This window comes from Oncorhynchus gorbuscha, linkage group LG03 (genome assembly GCF_021184085.1).
Source record: "Oncorhynchus gorbuscha isolate QuinsamMale2020 ecotype Even-year linkage group LG03, OgorEven_v1.0, whole genome shotgun sequence".
Taxonomy (NCBI): Eukaryota; Metazoa; Chordata; class Actinopteri; order Salmoniformes; family Salmonidae; genus Oncorhynchus; species Oncorhynchus gorbuscha.
Window position 1 is genome coordinate 7,129,623 of NC_060175.1, and position 19,971 is coordinate 7,149,593.

General features: G+C 46.9%; 1 protein-coding gene across 4 annotated transcripts in view; it reads left to right on the forward strand.

Annotated features, from left to right (window-relative positions):
* Nucleotides 1-19,971, forward strand: part of LOC124025296 (E3 ubiquitin-protein ligase RNF123) — a 236,401-nt gene that overhangs the window by 192,366 nt on the left and 24,064 nt on the right. For all 4 annotated transcript variants that reach the window (XM_046338860.1, XM_046338863.1, XM_046338861.1 and 1 more), the window contains 2 exons: nucleotides 2,196-2,377; nucleotides 14,311-14,405. In XM_046338860.1, the coding sequence (XP_046194816.1) occupies nucleotides 2,196-2,377; nucleotides 14,311-14,405 (277 nt within the window). The remainder of the gene's footprint in view (nucleotides 1-2,195; nucleotides 2,378-14,310; nucleotides 14,406-19,971) is intronic.

The window sequence follows — 19,971 nt, forward strand, 5'->3', positions numbered from 1 at the left end:
AGGGCTCGGTGTGGGAGGTGACAGGGCTCGGTGTGGGAGGTGACAGGGCTCGGTGTGGGAGGTGACAGGGCTCGGTGTGGGAGGTGGCAGGGCTCGGTGTGGGAGTTGGCAGGGCTCGGTGTGGGAGGTGGCAGGGCTCGGTGTGGGAGGTGGCAGGGCTCGGTGTGGGAGGTGGCAGGGCTCGGTGTGGGAGGTGGCAGGGCTCGGTGTGGGAGGTGGCAGGGCTCGGTGTGGGAGGTGGCAGGGCTCGGTGTGGGAGGTGGCAGGGCTCGGTGTGGGAGGGGCAGGGCTCGGTGTGGGGGAGGGGCAGGGCTCGGTGTGGGAGGGGGCAGGGCTCGGTGTGGGAGGGGGCAGGGCTCGGTGTGGGAGGGGCAGGGCTCGGTGTGGGAGGGGGCAGGGCTCGGTGTGGGAGGGGCAGGGCTCGGTGTGGGAGGGGGCAGGGCTCGGTGTGGGAGGGGGTAGGGCTCGGTGTGGGAGGGGTAGGGCTCGGTGTGGGAGGGGGTAGGGCTCGGTGTGGGAGATGGTAGGGCTCGGTGTGGGAAGTTGTAGGGCTCGGTGTGGGAAGTTGTAGGGCTCGGTGTGGGAGGTTGTAGGGCTCGGTGTGGGAGGTGGTAGGGCTCGGTGTGGGAGGTGGTAGGGCTCGGTGTGGGAGGTGGTAGGGCTCGGTGTGGGAGGTGGGGAGGTGGTAGGGCTCGGTGTGGGAGGGGTAGGGCTCGGTGTGGGAGGGGGTAGGGCTCGGTGTGGGAGGTGGTAGGGCTCTGTGTGGGAGGTGGTAGGGCTCTGTGTGGGAGGTGGTAGGGCTCTGTGTGGGAGGTGGTAGGGCTCTGTGTGGGAGGTGGTAGGGCTCTGTGTGGGAGGTGGTAGGGCTCTGTGTGGGAGGTGGTAGGGCTCTGTGTGGGAGGTGGTAGGGCTCTGTGTGGGAGGTGGTAGGGCTTTGTGTGGGAGGTGGTAGGGCTCGGTGTGGGAGGTGGTAGGGCTTGGTGTGGGAAGTGGTAGGGCTTGGTGTGGGAAGTGGCAGGGCTTGGTGTGGGAAATTGTAGGGCTTGGTGTGGGAGGTGGTAGGGCTTGGTGTGGGAGGTGGTAGGTAGTAGAAGGGAGAAAGACAACTCAAGTAGATAACAAGTAAACTATTAAAAAATCAAATTAAATGACATTACACACGCTGAAGTTGCGTATCACGTTTAACTAACCAAACATTGAAATACCGTTATAGAAAGTAAAGTAAAAAATACAAACTGGTCCATGCTTCAATACCGGTGTATAGTAAAGTACTGTATACAGCCCAGCCCAACATGTGTCTGTCTGTCTGTCGGTCGCCTCAGTCTCATCCTCCAGCTGTGCTACCAGGCATCAGTTACTGTGTGTGTATTCCACCTCACTTCTACTCCCTTTTTCCTGCACAGAGGAAACTCTGCTCGTCTTCTTCCCTCTATTTCCCTGTTGGCCTTCTCCCCATCTGTGGAATATTAATGCCATGTTGTCTAGGGGAATAGTTAGAAGTTTGTCGGGGGACTATACAAACAGAACAGCTTTGAACTATCCTGTTGTCTAGTCTACATCATCTATTTCCAGTGTTTGCATCATGGACTGGGTACTGGCTATATGACTGTGTGAGTCGCTGTGTGTGTGTGTGTGTGTGTGTGTGTGTGTGTGTGTGTGTGTGTGTGTGTGTGTGTGTGTGTGTGTGTGTGTGTGTGTGTGTGTGTGTGTGTGTGTGTGTGTGTGTGTGTGTGTGTGTGTGTGTGTGAGTGAGAGATGGTCTGGTACTGAGAACCACAGCAGGGAACGAGACCAGGGAGTGAACAGCTGCGTAGACCAGCTGAGGAGGAGCAGCAGAGATAGTGAGTTCTCAGAGAGAGAGTACAACGTCGGTTGACAGGACTTTATTATAAAGTCAGCGCCGATATGTGGTTGTTCCTATTTTCCAGGAAGTCTTCACAGAAACAAAAAGTCACACTGGGGTTATATGAAAGATGTGTCCTGTCTTGGCTGAGATTCATCTTTCAAGTTCTGATGAACTGTGTGAAAGGAAGAGGAGTTTAAAAAAAACACCTTGAATGTTCTTGATGTTGAAACAAGGTTCTTGCCAAGCAATTCTGCACTTTCCATAATGGGGAAAGTGTGAACCAATGACACTAGTTCTTCTGGTTTTTTAGTGAGCGTCTTGTTTTAACATGTCCTCTGTGTCTCTTCAGGGTGTCGCGTGCGGCCTCGGTGCTGTTGTCTGATCCGTGCTTTCAGCTGCACTCCATCCAGCACCTCCTGGGGGAAGGAGAGACCTCTCCGGCTACAGCGGTGCTCCCCCAAACCCCTGCAGTACACCCAGGAGACCCTGCTGCAGCCCCCGCAGAACGGAAACACTTCTCCCTACACGCCTGTGAGTACATCTCTCTGGCTGTCTGTTAGCCCGTTGGTCTGTCTGTTAGCCCGTTGGTCTGTCTGTTAGCCCGTTGGTCTGTCTGTTAGTCCGTTGGTCTGTCTGTTAGTCCGTTGGTCTGTCTGTTAGTCCGTTGGTCTGTCTGTTTTTCCCCCTCATCCATTTACACACAATACCCTATAATGACAAAGCAGAAAACTGAAATATCACATCTACATAAGTATTCAGACCCTTTACTTAGTACTTTGTTGAAGCACCTTTGACTGAATGGGGAGTTTCTCCCTTTCTTCTCTGTCAGGTTGGATGTGGTACGTCGCTGCACAGCTATTTTCAGGACTCTCTAGAGATGTTTGATCAGGTTCAAGTCCAGGCTCTGGCTGTGCCCCTTCGAGGACATTCAGAGACTTCTCCTGAAGCCACTCCTGCGTTGTCTTGGTTGTGTGCTTTGGGTCGCAGTCCTGTTGGAAGGTGAACCTTCGCCCCAGTCTGAGGTCCTGAGTGCTATGGAGCAGGTTTTCATCAAGGATCTCTCTGTACTTTGCTCCTTTCATCTTTGCCTTGATCCGGTCTCCCATGAGAAGCAAGATTCTCTGTCCTGATGAAACCAAGGTTGAACTCTTTGGCCTGAATGCCAAGTGTCACCTCGGTAGGAAACCTGGCACCATCCCTACGGTGAAGCATGGTGGTGGCAGCATCATGCTGTGGGGATGTTTTCCACCATCCCTATGGTGAAGCATGGTGGTGGCAGCATCATGCTGAGGGGATGTTTTCCACCATCCCTACGGTGAAGCATGGTAGTGGCAGCATCATGCTGTGGGGATGTTTTCCACCATCCCTACGGTGAAGCATGGTAGTGGCAGCATCATGCTTTGGGGATGTTTTCCACCATCCCTACGGTGAAGCATGGTAGTGGCAGCATCATGCTGTGGGGATGTTTGCCACCATCCCTACGGTGAAGCATGGTAGTGGCAGCATCATGCTGTGGGGATGTTTTTCAGCGGCAGGGACTGGGAGGCTAGTCAGGATCGAGGGAAAGATGAACGGAGCAAAGTACAGAGACACCCTTGATGAAAACCTGCTCCAGAGCGCTCAGGACGTCAGTACGGTTCACCTTCCAACAGGACTGCGACCCTAAGCACAAAGCCAAGACAACACAGGAGTGGAGGCCTCTCTCCCTCCATACATAATGGCTTTCAATACCCCTCTGCCTCCATAGATAAACCCCTAAACCCCTCAGCAGCACCCACATGTTGTTACTACACTAGAACATAGGGCTCCCGAGTGGCGCAGCGGTCGAAGGCACTGCAGCTCAATGCAAAAGGCGTCACTACAGACCCTGATTCAAATCTAGGCTGTATCACATCCGAATGTGATTGGGAGTCCCATAGGGCGGCGTACAATTGGCCCAGCATCGTGCAGATTTGGCTTGGGGTATGCCGTCATTGTAAATAATAATTTGTTCTTAACTGACTTGCCTAGTTGGTGAAATATATATATATTTCTTTTTTACTTCTAAACTAATCACCATGCCAATGACTAGTTGCTGTCAATCAGGACTCTTCTCATCCTGGTTTTATGATTTAAACTCAGAGAGCAGTACAGTGTACACCTCAGACAGTAGACTATTCATCTCTTATGAAAATAAGCTCCTCTCAAACTCAGAGAGGTGAAATGAGAGGGACCCAGTACCCCCCAGGGTCTTTTCAGAGTTTATTAGAGCGAGCGGATTTTAGAGGGAGGAAGTGTGCTCCACTAGGCTAGCAAAGCCATCTGACGTAATTGGATGGAGTGAGAGGGAGGAGAAGAAGAGCGACGGAGAGGAGAGAGAGATGGAGAGATAAGAGAGAGAGCAGAGCAGAGAAGAGAACATGATAAATGAGGTCCCTCACAGAAGTGTCTTGTAATTCTGTGAGGTCCTGGCGGTAACAGCGTGGGCTCCGGTATTTTGGAGGGTAACGGAGACGGCTCTCATCAGTACTGTGATGAGGTAGTGATTCTCTCGCCCCCCCCCCTCCCCTTCCATCTTCATTATATCCTACCTCCATGGGGGTAGGTGTTACATTAGCTGTATTAATCAGACCATGTGTGAGTGCCCAATGGCACCCTATTCCACACCCTATTCCACCCTATTCCAAATACATTACCTCAGGCTCTGGTCAAAAGTACTGCACTATATTGGCATTAGGGTGCTATTTGGGACTCAAACACAGTGTGTGGAGGATGTACATGTCCCATGCCACTCTGTTAGCTGGCTGCCGGTCAATGCCTGCCAATCTGAGGATTTTCTATTCAATTAAAGGCCTAGTGCAGTCAAAAACTCGATTTTGCCGTGTTTTATTGTATATATATATATATATATATATATATATATATATATATATATATATTTACACATTATGTCGTTGGAATAATGCTGTGAAATTGTTAAAATTATGATGACAGTTTGAATGTAATATCTGCTTGAAAATACTGTTTTGGTGCGATTGAGTTTTGGCCTGCCTTAGTTAATAGACCAATAAGAAAAGGTCCAACATTTCTCCATCTCCCCACCCTTTCCCCGATGCTCCTCCCCCTTCTCCCCCTGCCCCTTTACAAAGTTTCTCCCTGCAAGCGGTCACTGAGTCCGAGATGCTAAAGCAACTCCTGAATCGTCTAATGGTTAAGACGATTTCCTATTTAAGGTTGCTGCCCCTATCATCGCCAAGCCTATCTCTGACCTTTTTAACCTTTCTCTCCTCTCCCATTGCTTGAAAGGCAGCCACGGCTTATCTGAAGTGTTGGAAAAACTTGTCAATAATCAACTGACTGGCTTTCTTGATGTCTATAGTATTCTCTGTGGTGTGTGCAATCTGGTTTTCCGCAACCTTAAAGGTCAGTCAATCAATCAATCAAATGTATTCATAAAGCACTTTTTATAAAGCACTTTTTACATCAGCTGATGTCACAAAGTGCTGTACAGAAACCCAGCCTAAAACCCCAAACGGCAAGCAATGCAGATGTAGAAGCACGTTGGCTAGGAAAACCTCCCTAGAAAGGCCAGAACCTAGGAAGAAACCTAGAGAGGAACCAGGCTATGCGGGGTGGCCAGTCCTCTTCTGGCTGTGCCAGATGGAGATTATAACAGAACATGGCCAAGATGTTCAAACATTCATAGATGACCAGCAGGGTCAAATAATAATCACAGTGTTTGTAGAGGGTGCAACAGGTCAGCACCTCAGGAGTAAATGTCCTTTGGCTTTAAATAGCCAATCATTCGAGACAACGGGTGCGGTAGAGAGAGAGAGAGTCAAAAACAGCAGGTCTGGGACAGGTAGCACGTCAGCGAACAGGTCAGGGTTCCATAGCCACAGTCAGAACAGTTGAAACTGGAGGAGCAGCACAACCAGGTGGACTGGGGACAGCAAGGAGTCATCATGTCAGGTAGTCCTGAGGCATGGTCCTAGGGCTCAGGTCCTCCGAGAAGAAAGAGAAAGATGGAGAGAGAATTAGAGGGAGCATACTTAAATTCACACAGGACACCGGATAAGACAGGAGAAGGACTCCAGATATAACAAACTGACCCTAGCCCCCTGACACATAAACTACTGCAGCATAAATACTAGAGGCTGAGACAGGAGGGGTCAGGAGACCCTTTGGCCCCATCCGATGACACCCCCGGACAGGGCCAAACAGGAAGGATATAACCCCACCCACTTTGCCAAAGCACAGCCCCCACGCCACTAGAGGGATATCTTCAACCACCAACTTACCATCCTGAGACAAGGCCGAGTATAGCCCACAAAGATCTCCGCCACCAACCCAGACAGGAAGATCACATCAGTGACTCAACCCACTCAAGTGACGCAGTCCTCCTAGGGACTGTATGAAAGAGCCAGTGACTCAGCCCCTGTAATAGGGTTAGAGGCAGATAATCCCAGTGGAAAGAGGGGAACCGGCCAGGCAGAGACAGCAAGGGCGGTTTGTTGCTCCAGAGTCTTTCCGTTCACCTTCCCATACCTGGGCTAGCATTGGAGTATTATGATCAAATATTTTGGTTCTAGTCAGGATTCTAGCAGCCGTGTTTAGCACTAACTGAAGTTTATGTAGTGCTTCATCTGGGTATCCGGAAAGTAGAGCATTACAGTAGTCTAATCTAGAAGTTGACAAAAGCATTTCTGCATCCTTTTTGGACAAAAATATTCCGATTTTTGCAATGTTATGAAGATGGAAAAAAGTTGTCTTAATATGTTCGTCAAAAGAGAGATCAGGGTCCAGAGTAATGCCAAGGTCTTTCAGTTTTATTTGAGACGACTGTACAACCGTCAAGATTAATTGTCAGAACCAACAGAAGATATCTTTGTTTCTTGGGACCTACGATTAGCATGTTTTCTGTTTTGTCTGAGTTTACAAGTGAAAAATGTGCCGCCATCCACTTCCTTATGTCTGAAACACAGTCTTCCAGGGAGGGCAATTTTGGGGCTTCACCATGTTTCATTGAAGCAAAGAGGTGAAAATTAACATTATGTTTCCGAATGAAATCACCAAGAGGTAAAATACACAGTGGGCCAAAAAGGTATTTAGTCAGCCACCAATTGTGCAAGTTCTCCCACTTAAAAAGATGAGAGAGGCCTGTAATTTTTATCACAGGTACACTTCAACTATGACAGACAAAATGAGATACTTATTTTCCACCATAATTTTTAAATGAATTCATTAAAATTCCTACAGTGTGATTTTCTGGATTTTTTTTCTCATTTTGTCTGTCATAGTCTGTCAAGTGTACCAAGTCCTCCCTCATATTTTTAAGTGGGAGAACCTGCATAATTGGTGGCTGACTAAATACTTTTTTGCCCCACTGTATAGTGAAAGCAAGTGTGGTCCTAAAACGGAACCTTGGGGAACACCAAAACATAGTTGATTTGTCAGAAGACAAACCATCCACAGAGACAAACTGATTTCTCTCCGACAGATAAGATCCAAACCAGGCCAGAACTTGTCCGTGTAGACCAATTTGGGTTTACAATCTCTCCAAAAGAGTGTGGTGATCGATGGTGTCAAAAGCAGCACTAAGTTCTAGGAGCACGAGGACAGATGCAGAGCCTTGGTCTGACGCAATTAAAGAGTCATATACCACCTTCACGAGTGCAGTCTCAGTGCTAAGATGGGGTCTAAAACCAGACTGAAGTGTTTCGTTTACATTGTTTGCCTTCAGGAAGGCAGTGAGTTGCTGTGCAACAGCTTTTCTAAAAATGTTGAGATGAGATTTGATATAGACCGATTTTGTTTTGTATATTTTCTGCGTCAAGGTTTGGCTTTTTCAAGAGAGGCTTTATTACTGCCTTTTTTAGTGAGTTTGGTACACATCCGGTGGATAGAGAGCCGTTTATTATGTTCAACATAGGAGGACCAAGCACAGGAAGCAGCTCTTCCAGTACTTTAGTTGGAATAGGGTTCAGTATGCAGCTTGAAGGTTTAGAGGCCATGATTATTTTCAACCTTGTGTCTCTCTTGATCCTAGGTCCTGGCAGTGTTGTGCTGACTCAGGACAACTGTGCTTTGGAGAAATACGCAGATTTTAAGAATCTATAATCGGCTTCCTATTTTGCAATAAAGCATCCTTCACTCATGCTGCCTTAACATACCCTCGTAAAACTGACTATCCTACCAATCCTTGACTTCGGCGATGTCATTTATAAAATAGCCTCCAATGCTACTCTGCAAACTGGATGCAGTCTATCACAGTGCCATTTGTTTTGTCACCAAAGCCCCATATACTACCCACCATTGCGACCTGTATGCTCTCGTTGGCTGGCCCTCGCTTCATATTCGTCACAAAACCCACTGGCTCCAGGTCATCTACAAGTATTTCATTTGCTTTCTGATGATCATGATCTTTTCATTCAAGAAGGTCATGAATTTATCACTGCTGAATCCTATCTTGGGTAATGCCACGTTTTAGTTCGCTTTGCGACAGTATCAAAAATACATTTTGGATTGTTCTTATTCTCCTCAATTAAGTTGGAAAAATAGGATGATCGAGCAGCAGTGAGGGCTCTTCGATACTGCACGGTACTAGCTAGTCGGAAGACTTCCAGTTTGGTGTGGCGCCATTTCCGTTCCAATTTTTTGGAAGCTTGCTTCAGGGCTCGGGTATATTCTGTACACCAGGGAGCTAGTTTCTTATGACAGATGTTTTTGGTTTTTAGGGGTGTGACTGCATCTAGGGTATTACCCGAGGTTAAATGTAGTTCCTCGGGTGGTTAACCGATTTTTGTACTCTGACGTCTTTGGGTAGGTAAAGGGAGTCTGGTAGGGCATCTATGAATCTTTGGGTTGTCCGAGAATTAATAGCATGGCTTTTACTGATCCTTGGTTAGGGTCTGAGCAGATTTATTTGTTGCGATTGCAAACGTAATAAAATGGTGTTTCCGATAGTCCAGGATTATGAGGAAAAGCATTAAGATCCACAATAGCAATTTTAAAGTCTTTCCACAGATTTGCAATGGGATTCCAGTCTGTGCTTTGACCGGGGCACTGAAGGACTTTCACATGTTATGAAGCCATTCCAGCAGTGCTTTGGCTGTATGCTTGGAGTCATTGTCCTGTTGGAATACAAATCTTTGCCCCCAGTCTAAGGTCATTTGCATGCTGAAGCAGGCTTTCATTAAGGATTTGCCTGTATTTGGCTCCATTCATTGTTCCCTTTATCCTTAGCAGTCTCCCAGTCCCTGCCGCTTAAAATGATCCCCATAGCATGATGCTGCCACCATCATGCTTCAGGGTAAGGATGGTGTGAAATGGGGGATAAGCTGTGCCTGGTTTACTCCAGTCATAGCACTTTGCATTCAGGCCAAATAGTTACATTTTCTCACTCAATAGAGCACAGAATATTTTCTGCCTTATTCTCGGAATCTTTCACGCGCCTTTTTGCAAATGCACTCTGGTTGTGCTGTTGTGCCTTTTTCTCAGCTGTCTGGCCACTCTCCCATAAAGCCCAGATCGATGAAGTGCTGTAGACTGTTGTCCTTCTGGTAGGTTCTCCCATTTCAGCCAAGGAACTGTAGTTCTGTCAGTGGTCATTAGGTTCTTGGTCACCTCGCTAACCAAGGTCCTTCTTGCCTAGTCGCTCAGTTTGGTTGGACGGCCAGCTCTAGGCAGAGTCTGGGTATTTCCAAATGATGGAGAACACTGTGCTCTTGGAAACTTTCAACACTCTAGAAATGGTTTCATATCCTTCCCCAGACATGCATCATCACAATTCTATATTGTAGATCTTTGGGGCAGTTTCTTGGACAATCGCTTCTGCTCTGACATGCACTGTCAGCTATGGGACCTTATATAGACAGGTGGTTTTTTTTCTCTTAAGTAATGTCCAAACTCCAGTCAAGTTGTATTGGCATCTTAAGAAACTTGGATACACCTGAGCTCAAGTTGGAGTGGAATAGCGAAAGGGGTCTGAATATTAATATGGAAGATATTTCTGTATTTCATTTTCAATAAATGTGTGAAAAATTGTCTGAAAACATGTTTTCACTTTGTCATTATGGGTTATTGTACGTAGATGGGTGAGGTGGGAAAATAACTATCTATAGAATACATTTTGAATTCAGGATGTAACATAACAAAATATGGATTCAGTCCAAGGGTATACTTTGTGAAGAATGTGGATCTCTGGTTCAGAGTGATTATTGCCCTACTCCCCAACCCTTCAGAAACATTGACAGTATATGTATATATACTTCCTCTGTGTCTTGCTATGTTCCACCTAAATGCACTGTGGCAAGGACAAGGCCAAGGTCACAAGCAGAGAGGCGAGGAAGAGGGTTAGTGGCGGGAGGCATCGCCTCTGTCCCATCAGCTGCTGCTGCTAACATGGGTTATTTTCATCAGCACCCCCCCACCTCCCCCTTCTCTCTCCCTCTCTCCTTCATCCCCTTTCTCCCTCTGTCATTTGTTTATGAAAACAGTCTTGTGGCTCTGCTTTCTCACTGGGCTTGGCTCTGGGCTATGCTCTAGGGGTTAAGGTTGGCTCTGGGCTTGGTTCTAGGGGTTAAGGTTGGCCCTGGGCTTGGTTCTAGGGGTTAAGGTTGGCTCGGGGCTTGGTTCTTTGGGTTAAGGTTGGCTCTGGGCTTGGTTCTAGGGGGTAAGGTTGGCTCTGGGCTTGGTTTTAGGGGTTAAGGTTGGCTCTGGGCTTGGTTTTAGGGGTTAAGGTTGGCTCTGGGCTTGGTTCTAGGGGTTAAGGTTGGCTCTGGGCTTGGTTCTAGGGGTTAAGGTTGGCTCTGGGCTTGGTTCTAGGGGTTAAGGTTGGCTCTGGGCTTGGTTCTAGGGTTTAAGGTTGGCTCGGGGCTTGGTTCTAGGGGTTAAGGTTGGCTCGGGGCTTGGTTCTAGGGGTTAAGGTTGGCTCGGGGCTTGGTTCTAGGGGTTAAGGTTGGCTCGGGGCTTGGTTCTAGGGGTTAAGGTTGGCTCTGGGCTTGGTTCTAGGGGTTAAGGTTGACTCTGGGTGATGATGGTGGAACCACAAATTAATAATACACAGAGGAATTCTTCAAATCCTCAAGGTTGAATAAATATTGATTTCATGAATGATGATGATAATAGTAGAATTTCCCGAACGAAGACCGTGTTTATTGTTCAGTCATGTGCTGAACTGAAGGACAGGTTCCTGCCTCTGTGAAGACAGTCGACCAGCCAGGCGGACAGTAATACATTATAGATGAGCGTCTCAGATGGTACGCAGCATTAAACACACAGCAGCCACTTGAGGAAAGAAGAGGAGAGGAGGCTGATGGACATTTATCCACTTCAAACATGTTTAAAAATCTCTCCATCTCTCTCAATGGCCATGCTGACAGTCAGGACTCTACTCCTCCTCCTCCTGTTCCTCCTCCTGTCTTTCTCTTGTCCTCCCTCCTCCTCCTGTCCCTCTTCCTGTCCTCCCTCCACCTCCTGTTCCTCCTCCTCCTGTCCCTCTTCCTGTCCTCCCTCCACCTCCTGTTCCTCCTCCTCCTGTCCCTCCTCAGTCTTTCCCATGTCCTCCCTCCTCCTGTCCTCCCTCCTCATGTCCTCCCTCCTCCTGTCCCTCCTCCTCCTGTTCCTCCTCCTCCTGTACCACCTCCTCCTGTCCCTCCTCCTCCTGTCCCTCCTCCTCCTGTCCCTCTTCCTGTCCTCCCTCCACCTCCTGTTCCTCCTCCTCCTGTTCCTCCCCTCCTGTCCCTCCTCCTCCTGTTCCTCCCCTCCTGTCCCTCCTCCTGTCCCACCTCCTCCTGTTCCTGTCCCTCCTCCTGTCCCACCTCCTCCTGTTCCTGTCCCTCCTCCAGTCCCACCTCCTCCTGTCCCTCCTCCTCCTGTCCCTCCTCCTCCTGTCCCTCCTCCTGTCCCTCCTCCTCCTGTTCCCCCTCCTCCTGTTCCTCCTGTCCCTCCTCCTGTCCCTCCTGTTCCTCCTGTCCCTCCTGTTCCTCCTCCTCCTGTCCCTCCTCCTCCTGTTCCTCCTCCTGCCCCTCCCCCTTCTCCTGTTCCTCCTCCTGTCACCCCTCCTGTTCCTCCTACCCACCCCCTCCTGTTCCTCCTGCCCATCCCCCTCCTGTTCCTCATGTCACTCCTCCTCCTGTCCCTCTTCCTGTCCTCCCTCCACCTCCTGTTCCTCCTGCTCCTGTTCCTCCCCTCCTGTCCCTCCTCCTGTCCCAACTCCTCCTGTTCCTGTCCCTCCTCCAGTCCCACCTCCTCCTGTCCCTCCTCCTGTCCCTCCTGTCCCTCCTCCTCCTGTTCCCCCTCCTCCTGTTCCCCCTCCTCCTGTTCCCCCTCCTCCTGTTCCTCCTGTCCCTCCTCTTGTCCCTCCTGTTCCTCCTGTCCCTCCTCCTGTTCCTCCTGTCCCTCCTCCTCCTGTCCCTCCTGTCCCTCCTCCTCCTGTCCCTCCTCCTCCTGTCCCTCCTCCTCCTGTTCCTCCTCCTGCCCCTCCCCCTCCTCCTGTTCCTCCTCCTGTCCCTCCCCCTGTCCCCCTCCTGTCCCTCCTCCTCCTGTTCCCCCTCCTCCTTTTCCTCCTGTCCCTCCTCCTCCTGTCCCTCCTCCTCCTGTCCCTCTTCCTGTCCTCCCTCCACCTCCTGTTCCTCCTGTTCCTCCCCTCCTGTCCCTCCTCCTGTCCCACCTCCTCCTGTTCCTGTCCCTCCTCCTGTCCCTCCTCCTCCTGTCCCTCCTCCTCCTGTCCCTCCTCCTCCTGTTCCCCCTCCTCCTGTCCCTCCTCCTCCTGTTCCCCCTCCTCCTGTCCCTCCTCCTCCTGTCCCTCCTCCTCCTGTCCCTGTTCCTCCTGTCCCTCCTCCTCCTGTCCCTCCTCCTCCTGTCCCTCCTCCTCCTGTCCCTCCTCCTGTCCCTCCTGTCCCTCCTCCTGTCCCTGTTCCTCCTGTCCCTCCTCTTGTTCCTCCTGTCCCTCCTCCTCCTGTCCCTCCTCCTGTCCCTCTTCCTGTCCTCCCTCCACCTTCTGCTCCTCCTGTTCCTCCTATCCTGTTCCTCCTCCTGCCCCTCCCCCTCCTCATGTTCCTCCTCCTGCCCCCCTCCCCTCCCCCCTCCTGTTCCTCCTCCTGCCCCCCTCCCCTCCCCCTCCTGTTCCTCCTTCTCAAATAAAATCAAATGTAATTTGTCACATACACATGGTTAGAAGATGTTAATGCGAGCGTAGCGAAATGCTTGTGCTTCTAGTTCCAACAGTACAGTAATATCTAACAAGTAATCTAACAAATTCACAAGGACGACCTTAAACACATAAATCTAAAGGGATGGAATAAGAATATGTACATATAAATATATGTATGAGCGATGGCCGTGCGGCATAGGCAAGATGCAGTAGATGGTATAGAGGACAGTGTATACATATGAGATGAGTAATGTAGGATATGTAGACATTATATAAAGTGGCGTTATTTAAAGTGACTAGTGATGCCTTTTATTAAATCCATTTATTAAATTTATTAAAGTGCCAAGAGAGTGGTGGCTGTTTAACAGTCTGATGGCCTTGAGAGAGTAGCTGTTTTTCAGTCCTCCTGCTCCTGTCCCTCCTCTTTTTCCTGTCCCTCCTCCTCTGTACCTACATCTTACTGGAAGCTGTGTTGTTTCCTTACTGGAAGCTGTGTTGTTTTCTAACTGGAAGCTGTGTTGTTTTCTAACTGGAAGCTGTGTTGTTTTCTAACTGGAAGCTGTGTTGTTTTCTAACTGGAAGCTGTGTTGTTTTCTAACTGGAAGCTGTGTTGTTTTCTAACTGGAAGCTGTGTTGTTTTCTAACTGGAAGCTGTGTTGTTTTCTAACTGGAAGCTGTGTTGTTTTCTAACTGGAAGCTGTGTTGTTTTTTAACTGGAAGCTGTGTTTCCTAACTGGAAGCTGTGTTGTTTCCTAACTGGAAGCTGTGTTGTTTCCTAACTGGAAGCTGTGTTGTTTTCTAACTGGAAGCTGTGTTGTTTTCTAACTGGAAGCTGTATTGTTTTCTAACTGGAAGCTGTGTTGTTTTCTAACTGGAAGCTGTGTTGTTTTCTAACTGGAAGCTGTGTTGTTTTCTAACTGGAAGCTGTGTTGTTTTCTAACTGGAAGCTGTGTTGTTTTCTAACTGGAAGCTGTGTTGTTTTCTAACTGGAAGCTGTGTTGTTTTCTAACTGGAAGCTGTGTTGTTTTCTAACTGGAAGCTGTGTTGTTTTCTAACTGGAAGCTGTGTTGTTTTCTAACTGGAAACTGTGTTGTTTTCTAACTGGAAGCTGTGTTGTTTTCTAACTGGAAGCTGTGTTGTTTTCTAACTGGAAGCTGTGTTTCCTAACTGGAAGCTGTGTTGTTTTCTAGCTGGAAGCTGTGTTGTTTTCTAACTGGAAGCTGTATTGTTTTCTAACTGGAAGCTGTATTGTTTTCTAACTGGAAGCTGTATTGTTTCTAACTTGAAGCTGTGTTGTTTTCTAACTGGAAGCTGTGTCGTTCCCATGCAGATACTGACTACATCCACGAGGAGGAAGAGCAGAAGGTGGAACAGATGTTAGCCTTCCTGACTATAGAGTCAAAGCAGGCTGCAGCCAGTACAGCAGTGAGTATATTAAACTATACTACAATATACTACACTATACTACACTCTAGTACCTTCCTGACTATAGAGTCAAAGCAGGCCGCTGCCAGGACAGTAGTGAGTATATTATACTACACTATACTACAATATACTACACTATACTTCACTATACTACAATATACTGCACCATATTATACTACAATATACTATACTACAATATACTACACCATGCTACAATATACTACACTATAGTACAATATACTACACTATACTTCACCATACTACAATATACTATACTACAATATACTATACAATACACTATACTACAATATACTACACTATACTGCACTATACCACACTATACTACAATATACCACACTATATTACAATATGCTACACTATACTACAATATACTACACTATACTACAATATGCTACACTATAGTACAATATACTACAATATACTACACTCTAGTACCTTCCTGACTATAGAGTCAAAACAGGCCGCCGCCAGTACAGCACTGAGTATATAATACTACACTATACCACCCTATACTACACCATACTGCACTATACTACAATATACTACACTATACTACAATATACTACACTATACTACACTCTAGTACCTTTGTGACTATAGTCACAGCAGGTCACAGCCAGTACAGCAGTAAGTATATTATACTATACTATACTACACTCCAATATGCAACACTATAGTACAATATACTACACTCTAGTACCTTCGTGACTATAGAGTCAAAGCAGGTCGCAGCCAGTACAGCAGTAAGTATATTATACTATACTATACTACACTCCAATATACAACACTATAGTACAATATACTACACTATACTACACTCTAGTACCTTCGTGACTATAGAGTCAAAGCAGGTCGCAGCCAGTACAGCAGTGAGTATATTATACTATACTATACGACACTGTACTACAATATACAACACTATACTACACTATACTCTCTCTCACTACACACTTCTCTCTTTCCCTGTCTCTCTCTCTCTCTCTCTCTCCCTGTCTCTCTCTCTCTGTCTCTCTCTCTGTCTCTCTGTCTGTCTCTCTGTCTGTCTCTCTGTCTGTCTCTCTGTCTGTCTCTCTGTCTGTCTCTCTGTCTGTCTCTCTGTCTGTCTCTCTGTCTGTCTCTCTCGCTGTCTCTCTCGCTGTCTCTTGCTCTCTGCCTCTCTCTGTCTCTCGCTCTCTCTGTCTGTCTCTCTCTCCGATTCTGTCTCTCTGTCTCTCTCTCCGATTCTGTCTCTCTATCTCTCTCTACTGTGGTCTCGCTGTAATGGAATTGGTGTGGATTCCTCTTCTCTTGCCCTTTTGGTCTGTCCTCATCCTCCTCTCCGGAGTTACCATTGAGGACAACTCAGCCAGAGTGCTGCAGCATTAGTCAGGAGGAAACAGTAAACATTCCCCTTCTCTTTTTCAACCCCTCCTCTCCAGTGGGAAATATGATACTCTATGCTTTTCCCTAATGCAGACCAGATTCTGAGACTGACAGATGGAGTGAGGTCTTCAGTTCTTTGTTTGAAGTTGAAGGTTACATGCAGTAAATGTTCCTTTTACATTTAATGATAATTTATACAGTTGATTAATTTCCACCCATTGTTCATTTTCCATTAGTATTCCATTAGGCAAATCAGTTAAGAACAAATTCTTATTTGCGATGACGGCCTAGGAACAGTGGGATTAAACTGCCTTGTTCAAGGGGCAGAACGACAGATTTCTTTTACCTCGTCAGCTCGGGGATTCGATCCAGCAAACTTTCGAGTTACTGGTCCAACGCGCTAAACACTAGGCCACCTGCCGCCCCAAAATGATAAAGTGGTGCTAAGCTCTGATAAAGGATACCGTGGAAGTGCAGTTCTATTGTCCCTTCGGGTGAATGGAATGGTCTTCATTGAAAACAATCGAAATGAAGTCGCTGCATCTTTGAAAAGATTCTAGTGTGATTCCCCCCCCCCACACACACCTTAACCTTTTTCTGCAGGTAGACGGAGACCGGTTTGTCTGTCTGTGACCGCTGACTCAAGTCAAATGTTCTTCATAGCTATGTTTGAAGTCATATGCACTTAACGTACAGTTCACTCGGTTCATTTATGATGTGAAGTGGCACTGAGGTCTGATGAAGGACTCTGTAGAAGCTCTAGAACTTGTATTATTTTGTCTGAAAGGACAGAGATCTTTCGTCTCTGTGTTCATTGAATCCAGCAGTAATACTGGACCGTATACTGTCTACTACTGTGTGTAGGGTCTGAAAGCCAACATGCACACTGGACCGTACACTGTCTACTACTGTGTGTAGGGTGTGAAAGCCAACATGCACACTGGACCGTACACTGTCTACTACTGTGTGTAGGGTCTGAAAGCCAACATGCACACTGGACCGTACACTGTCTACTACTGTGTGTAGGGTGTGAAAGCCAACATGCACACTGGACCGTACACTGTCTACTACTGTGTGTAGGGTCTGAAAGCCAACATGCACACTGGACCGTACACTGTCTACTACTGTGTGTAGGGTGTGAAAGCCAACATGCACACTGGACCGTACACTGTCTACTACTGTGTGTAGGGTCTGAAAGCCAACATGCACACTGGACCGTACACTGTCTACTACTGTGTGTAGGGTCTGAAAGCCAACATGCACACTGGACCGTACACTGTCTACTACTGTGTGTAGGGTCTGAAAGCCAACATGCACACTGGACCGCACACTGTCTACTACTGTGTGTAGGGTCTGAAAGCCAACATGCACACTGGACTGTACACTGTCTACTACTGTGTGTAGGGTCTGAAAGCCAACATGCACACTGGACCGTACACTGTCTACTACTGTGTGTAGGGTCTGAAAGCCAACATGCACACTGGACCGTACACTGTCTACTACTGTGTGTAGGGTCTGAAAGCCAACATGCACACTGGACCGTACACTGTCTACTACTGTGTGTAGGGTCTGAAAGCCAACATGCACACTGGACCGTACACTGTCTACTACTGTGTGTAGGGTCTGAAAGCCAACGTGCACACTGGACCGTACACTGTCTACTACTGTGTGTAGGGTGTGAAAGCCAACATGCACACTGGACCGTACACTGTCTACTACTGTGTGTAGGGTGTGAAAGCCAACATGCACACTGGACCGTACACTGTCTACTACTGTGTGTAGGGTGTGAAAGCCAACGTGCACACTGGACCGTACACTGTCTACTACTGTGTGTAGGGTGTGAAAGCCAACGTGCACACTGGACCGTACACTGTCTACTACTGTGTGTAGGGTGTGAAAGCCAACGTGCACACTGGACCGTACACTGTCTACTACTGTGTGTAGGGTGTGAAAGCCAACGTGCACACTGGACCGTACACTGTCTACTACTGTGTGTAGGGTGTGAAAGCCAACGTGCACACTGGACTGTACACTGTCTACTACTGTGTGTAGGGTGTGAAAGCCAACGTGCAAAAGGCAGAGGGGAAAAGATTGGACGTCATTAAGGACAAACCGAACTGAAATTAAATTGATGTTGTCAGTCCCACTTTAGTCCTGATGAGGAGAGAAATTGAAACTGTGATTAGCTTTGTGTTTGTCGCATCACATTTGACACGGCCAATCAGATAAAGTGATTCATTAATTTCAGTTGATACATCGTGGCATTGAATATGAGATTAGTGTTTTCACATTTGACTCGTCTAATCAAATTCAAGAGTCAATCACACAACACTATTAAAGAATAGGTTTAGATTACAGCCGGAGTAACCTCGGGACCCAGAAACTCTTAATACTCTGGCACAAGGGACTATGACCTAAGTGATTTAACCTTTACTTTCTCTCGGAAGGTCAGTTAAGTTCTCTCTGTCTGCCTTGTGATGTCCCTAAAGCGAGTTATTAATGTCTGGAGTTAGTCATTATCCTTGGGAGTCTTCTTACTGGTACAGACTGATGCTCACTGAATCATGGCACATATGTATCTATCATATATGCTGTTTCATACTTTACAACTTTGTTAAAACATTTTATTTTATTTATTTTACTGTTTTACTGTCTATTTTACTCATTTACAGCAACGACCTGGGGAATAGTTACAGGTGAGAGGAGGGGGATGAATGAGCCAATTGTAAACTGGGGATTATTAGGTGACCGTGAAGGTTTGAGGGCCAGATTGGGAATTTAGACAGGACACCGGGGTTAACACCCCTACTCTTACGATAAGTAACATGGGATCTTTAATGACCTCAGAGAGTCAGGACACCCGTTTGACGTCCCATCCGAAAGACCTCACCCTACACAGGGCAGTCACTGCCCTGTGGCAATGGGAATATTTTTTTTTAGACCAGAGGAAAGAGTGCCTCCTACTGGCCCTCCAATACCACTTCCAGCAGCATCTGGTCTCCCATCCAGGAGCTGAGCCGGACCAACCCTGCTTAGCTTCAGAAGCAAGAAACCAGTGGCATGCAACCATTCCAGGTAGTTTTTTGTCGAAGCTGTAATCTCCGCGTGCCGATTGGGCCAATAGTAAAGGGCATGTTTTCTTACCACCAGTGTAGATATACGATACGTATTTATGTAAAGTCATTTATATTATGTTGCATATTCTCATTAACCAATGTGATGATTTCATTAGCCTCTCCAAAGTGTGGATTTAGGCTGGATATACAGTACCAGTCACAGCTACTCATTCAAAGGGTTTTTCTATATTTTTACTATTTTCTACATCGTAGAATTATAGTGAAGACATGAAAACTATGAAATAACTCATATGGAATCATGTAGTAACCAAAAAAAGTGTTAAACAATGAAGCTGTTTTTTGGCCCAAGCAAGTCTCCTCTGAACAGTTGATGTTGAGATGTGTCTGTTACTTGAACTCTGTGAAGCATTTATTTGGGCTGTAATCTGAGGTGCAGTTAATTGCCGATTGATGAGGTTGTTAATTAAGTCTAATGAATTTATCCTCTGCAGCAGAGGTAACTCTGGGTCTTCCTTTCCTGTGGCGGTCCTCATGAGAGCCATCATAGCGCTTAATGGTTTTTGCGACTGCACTTGAAAACACGTTTAAAGTTCTTGAAATGTTCCGTATTGACTGACCTTCATGTCTTAAAGTAATGATGAACTGTCATTTCTTTTTGCTTATTTGAGCTGTTCTTGTCATAATATGGACTTGGTCTTTTACCAAATAAGGCTATCTTCTGTATACCACCCCTACCTTGTCACAACATAACTGATTGTCTCAAACGCATTAAGAAGGAAAACAATTCCACAAATGAACTTTTAACCTGTTAATTGAAATGGTTACTACATGATTCCATACGTGTTATTTAATCATTTTGATGTCTTCACTATTATTCTACAATGTAGAAAATAGTTTTCAAAAATAAAGAAAACCCCTTGAATGAGTCGGTGTGTCCAAAACTTTAGACTGATACTGTAGATACAGAGCATTCGGAAAGTATTCAGACCCCTTGACATTTTCCACATTTTGTTACAGCCTTATTTTAAAATGGATTAAATAATAAAATGTACTCCTCAATCTACACACAGTGCATCATTTGGAAAGGCACAAACCTGTCTATATAA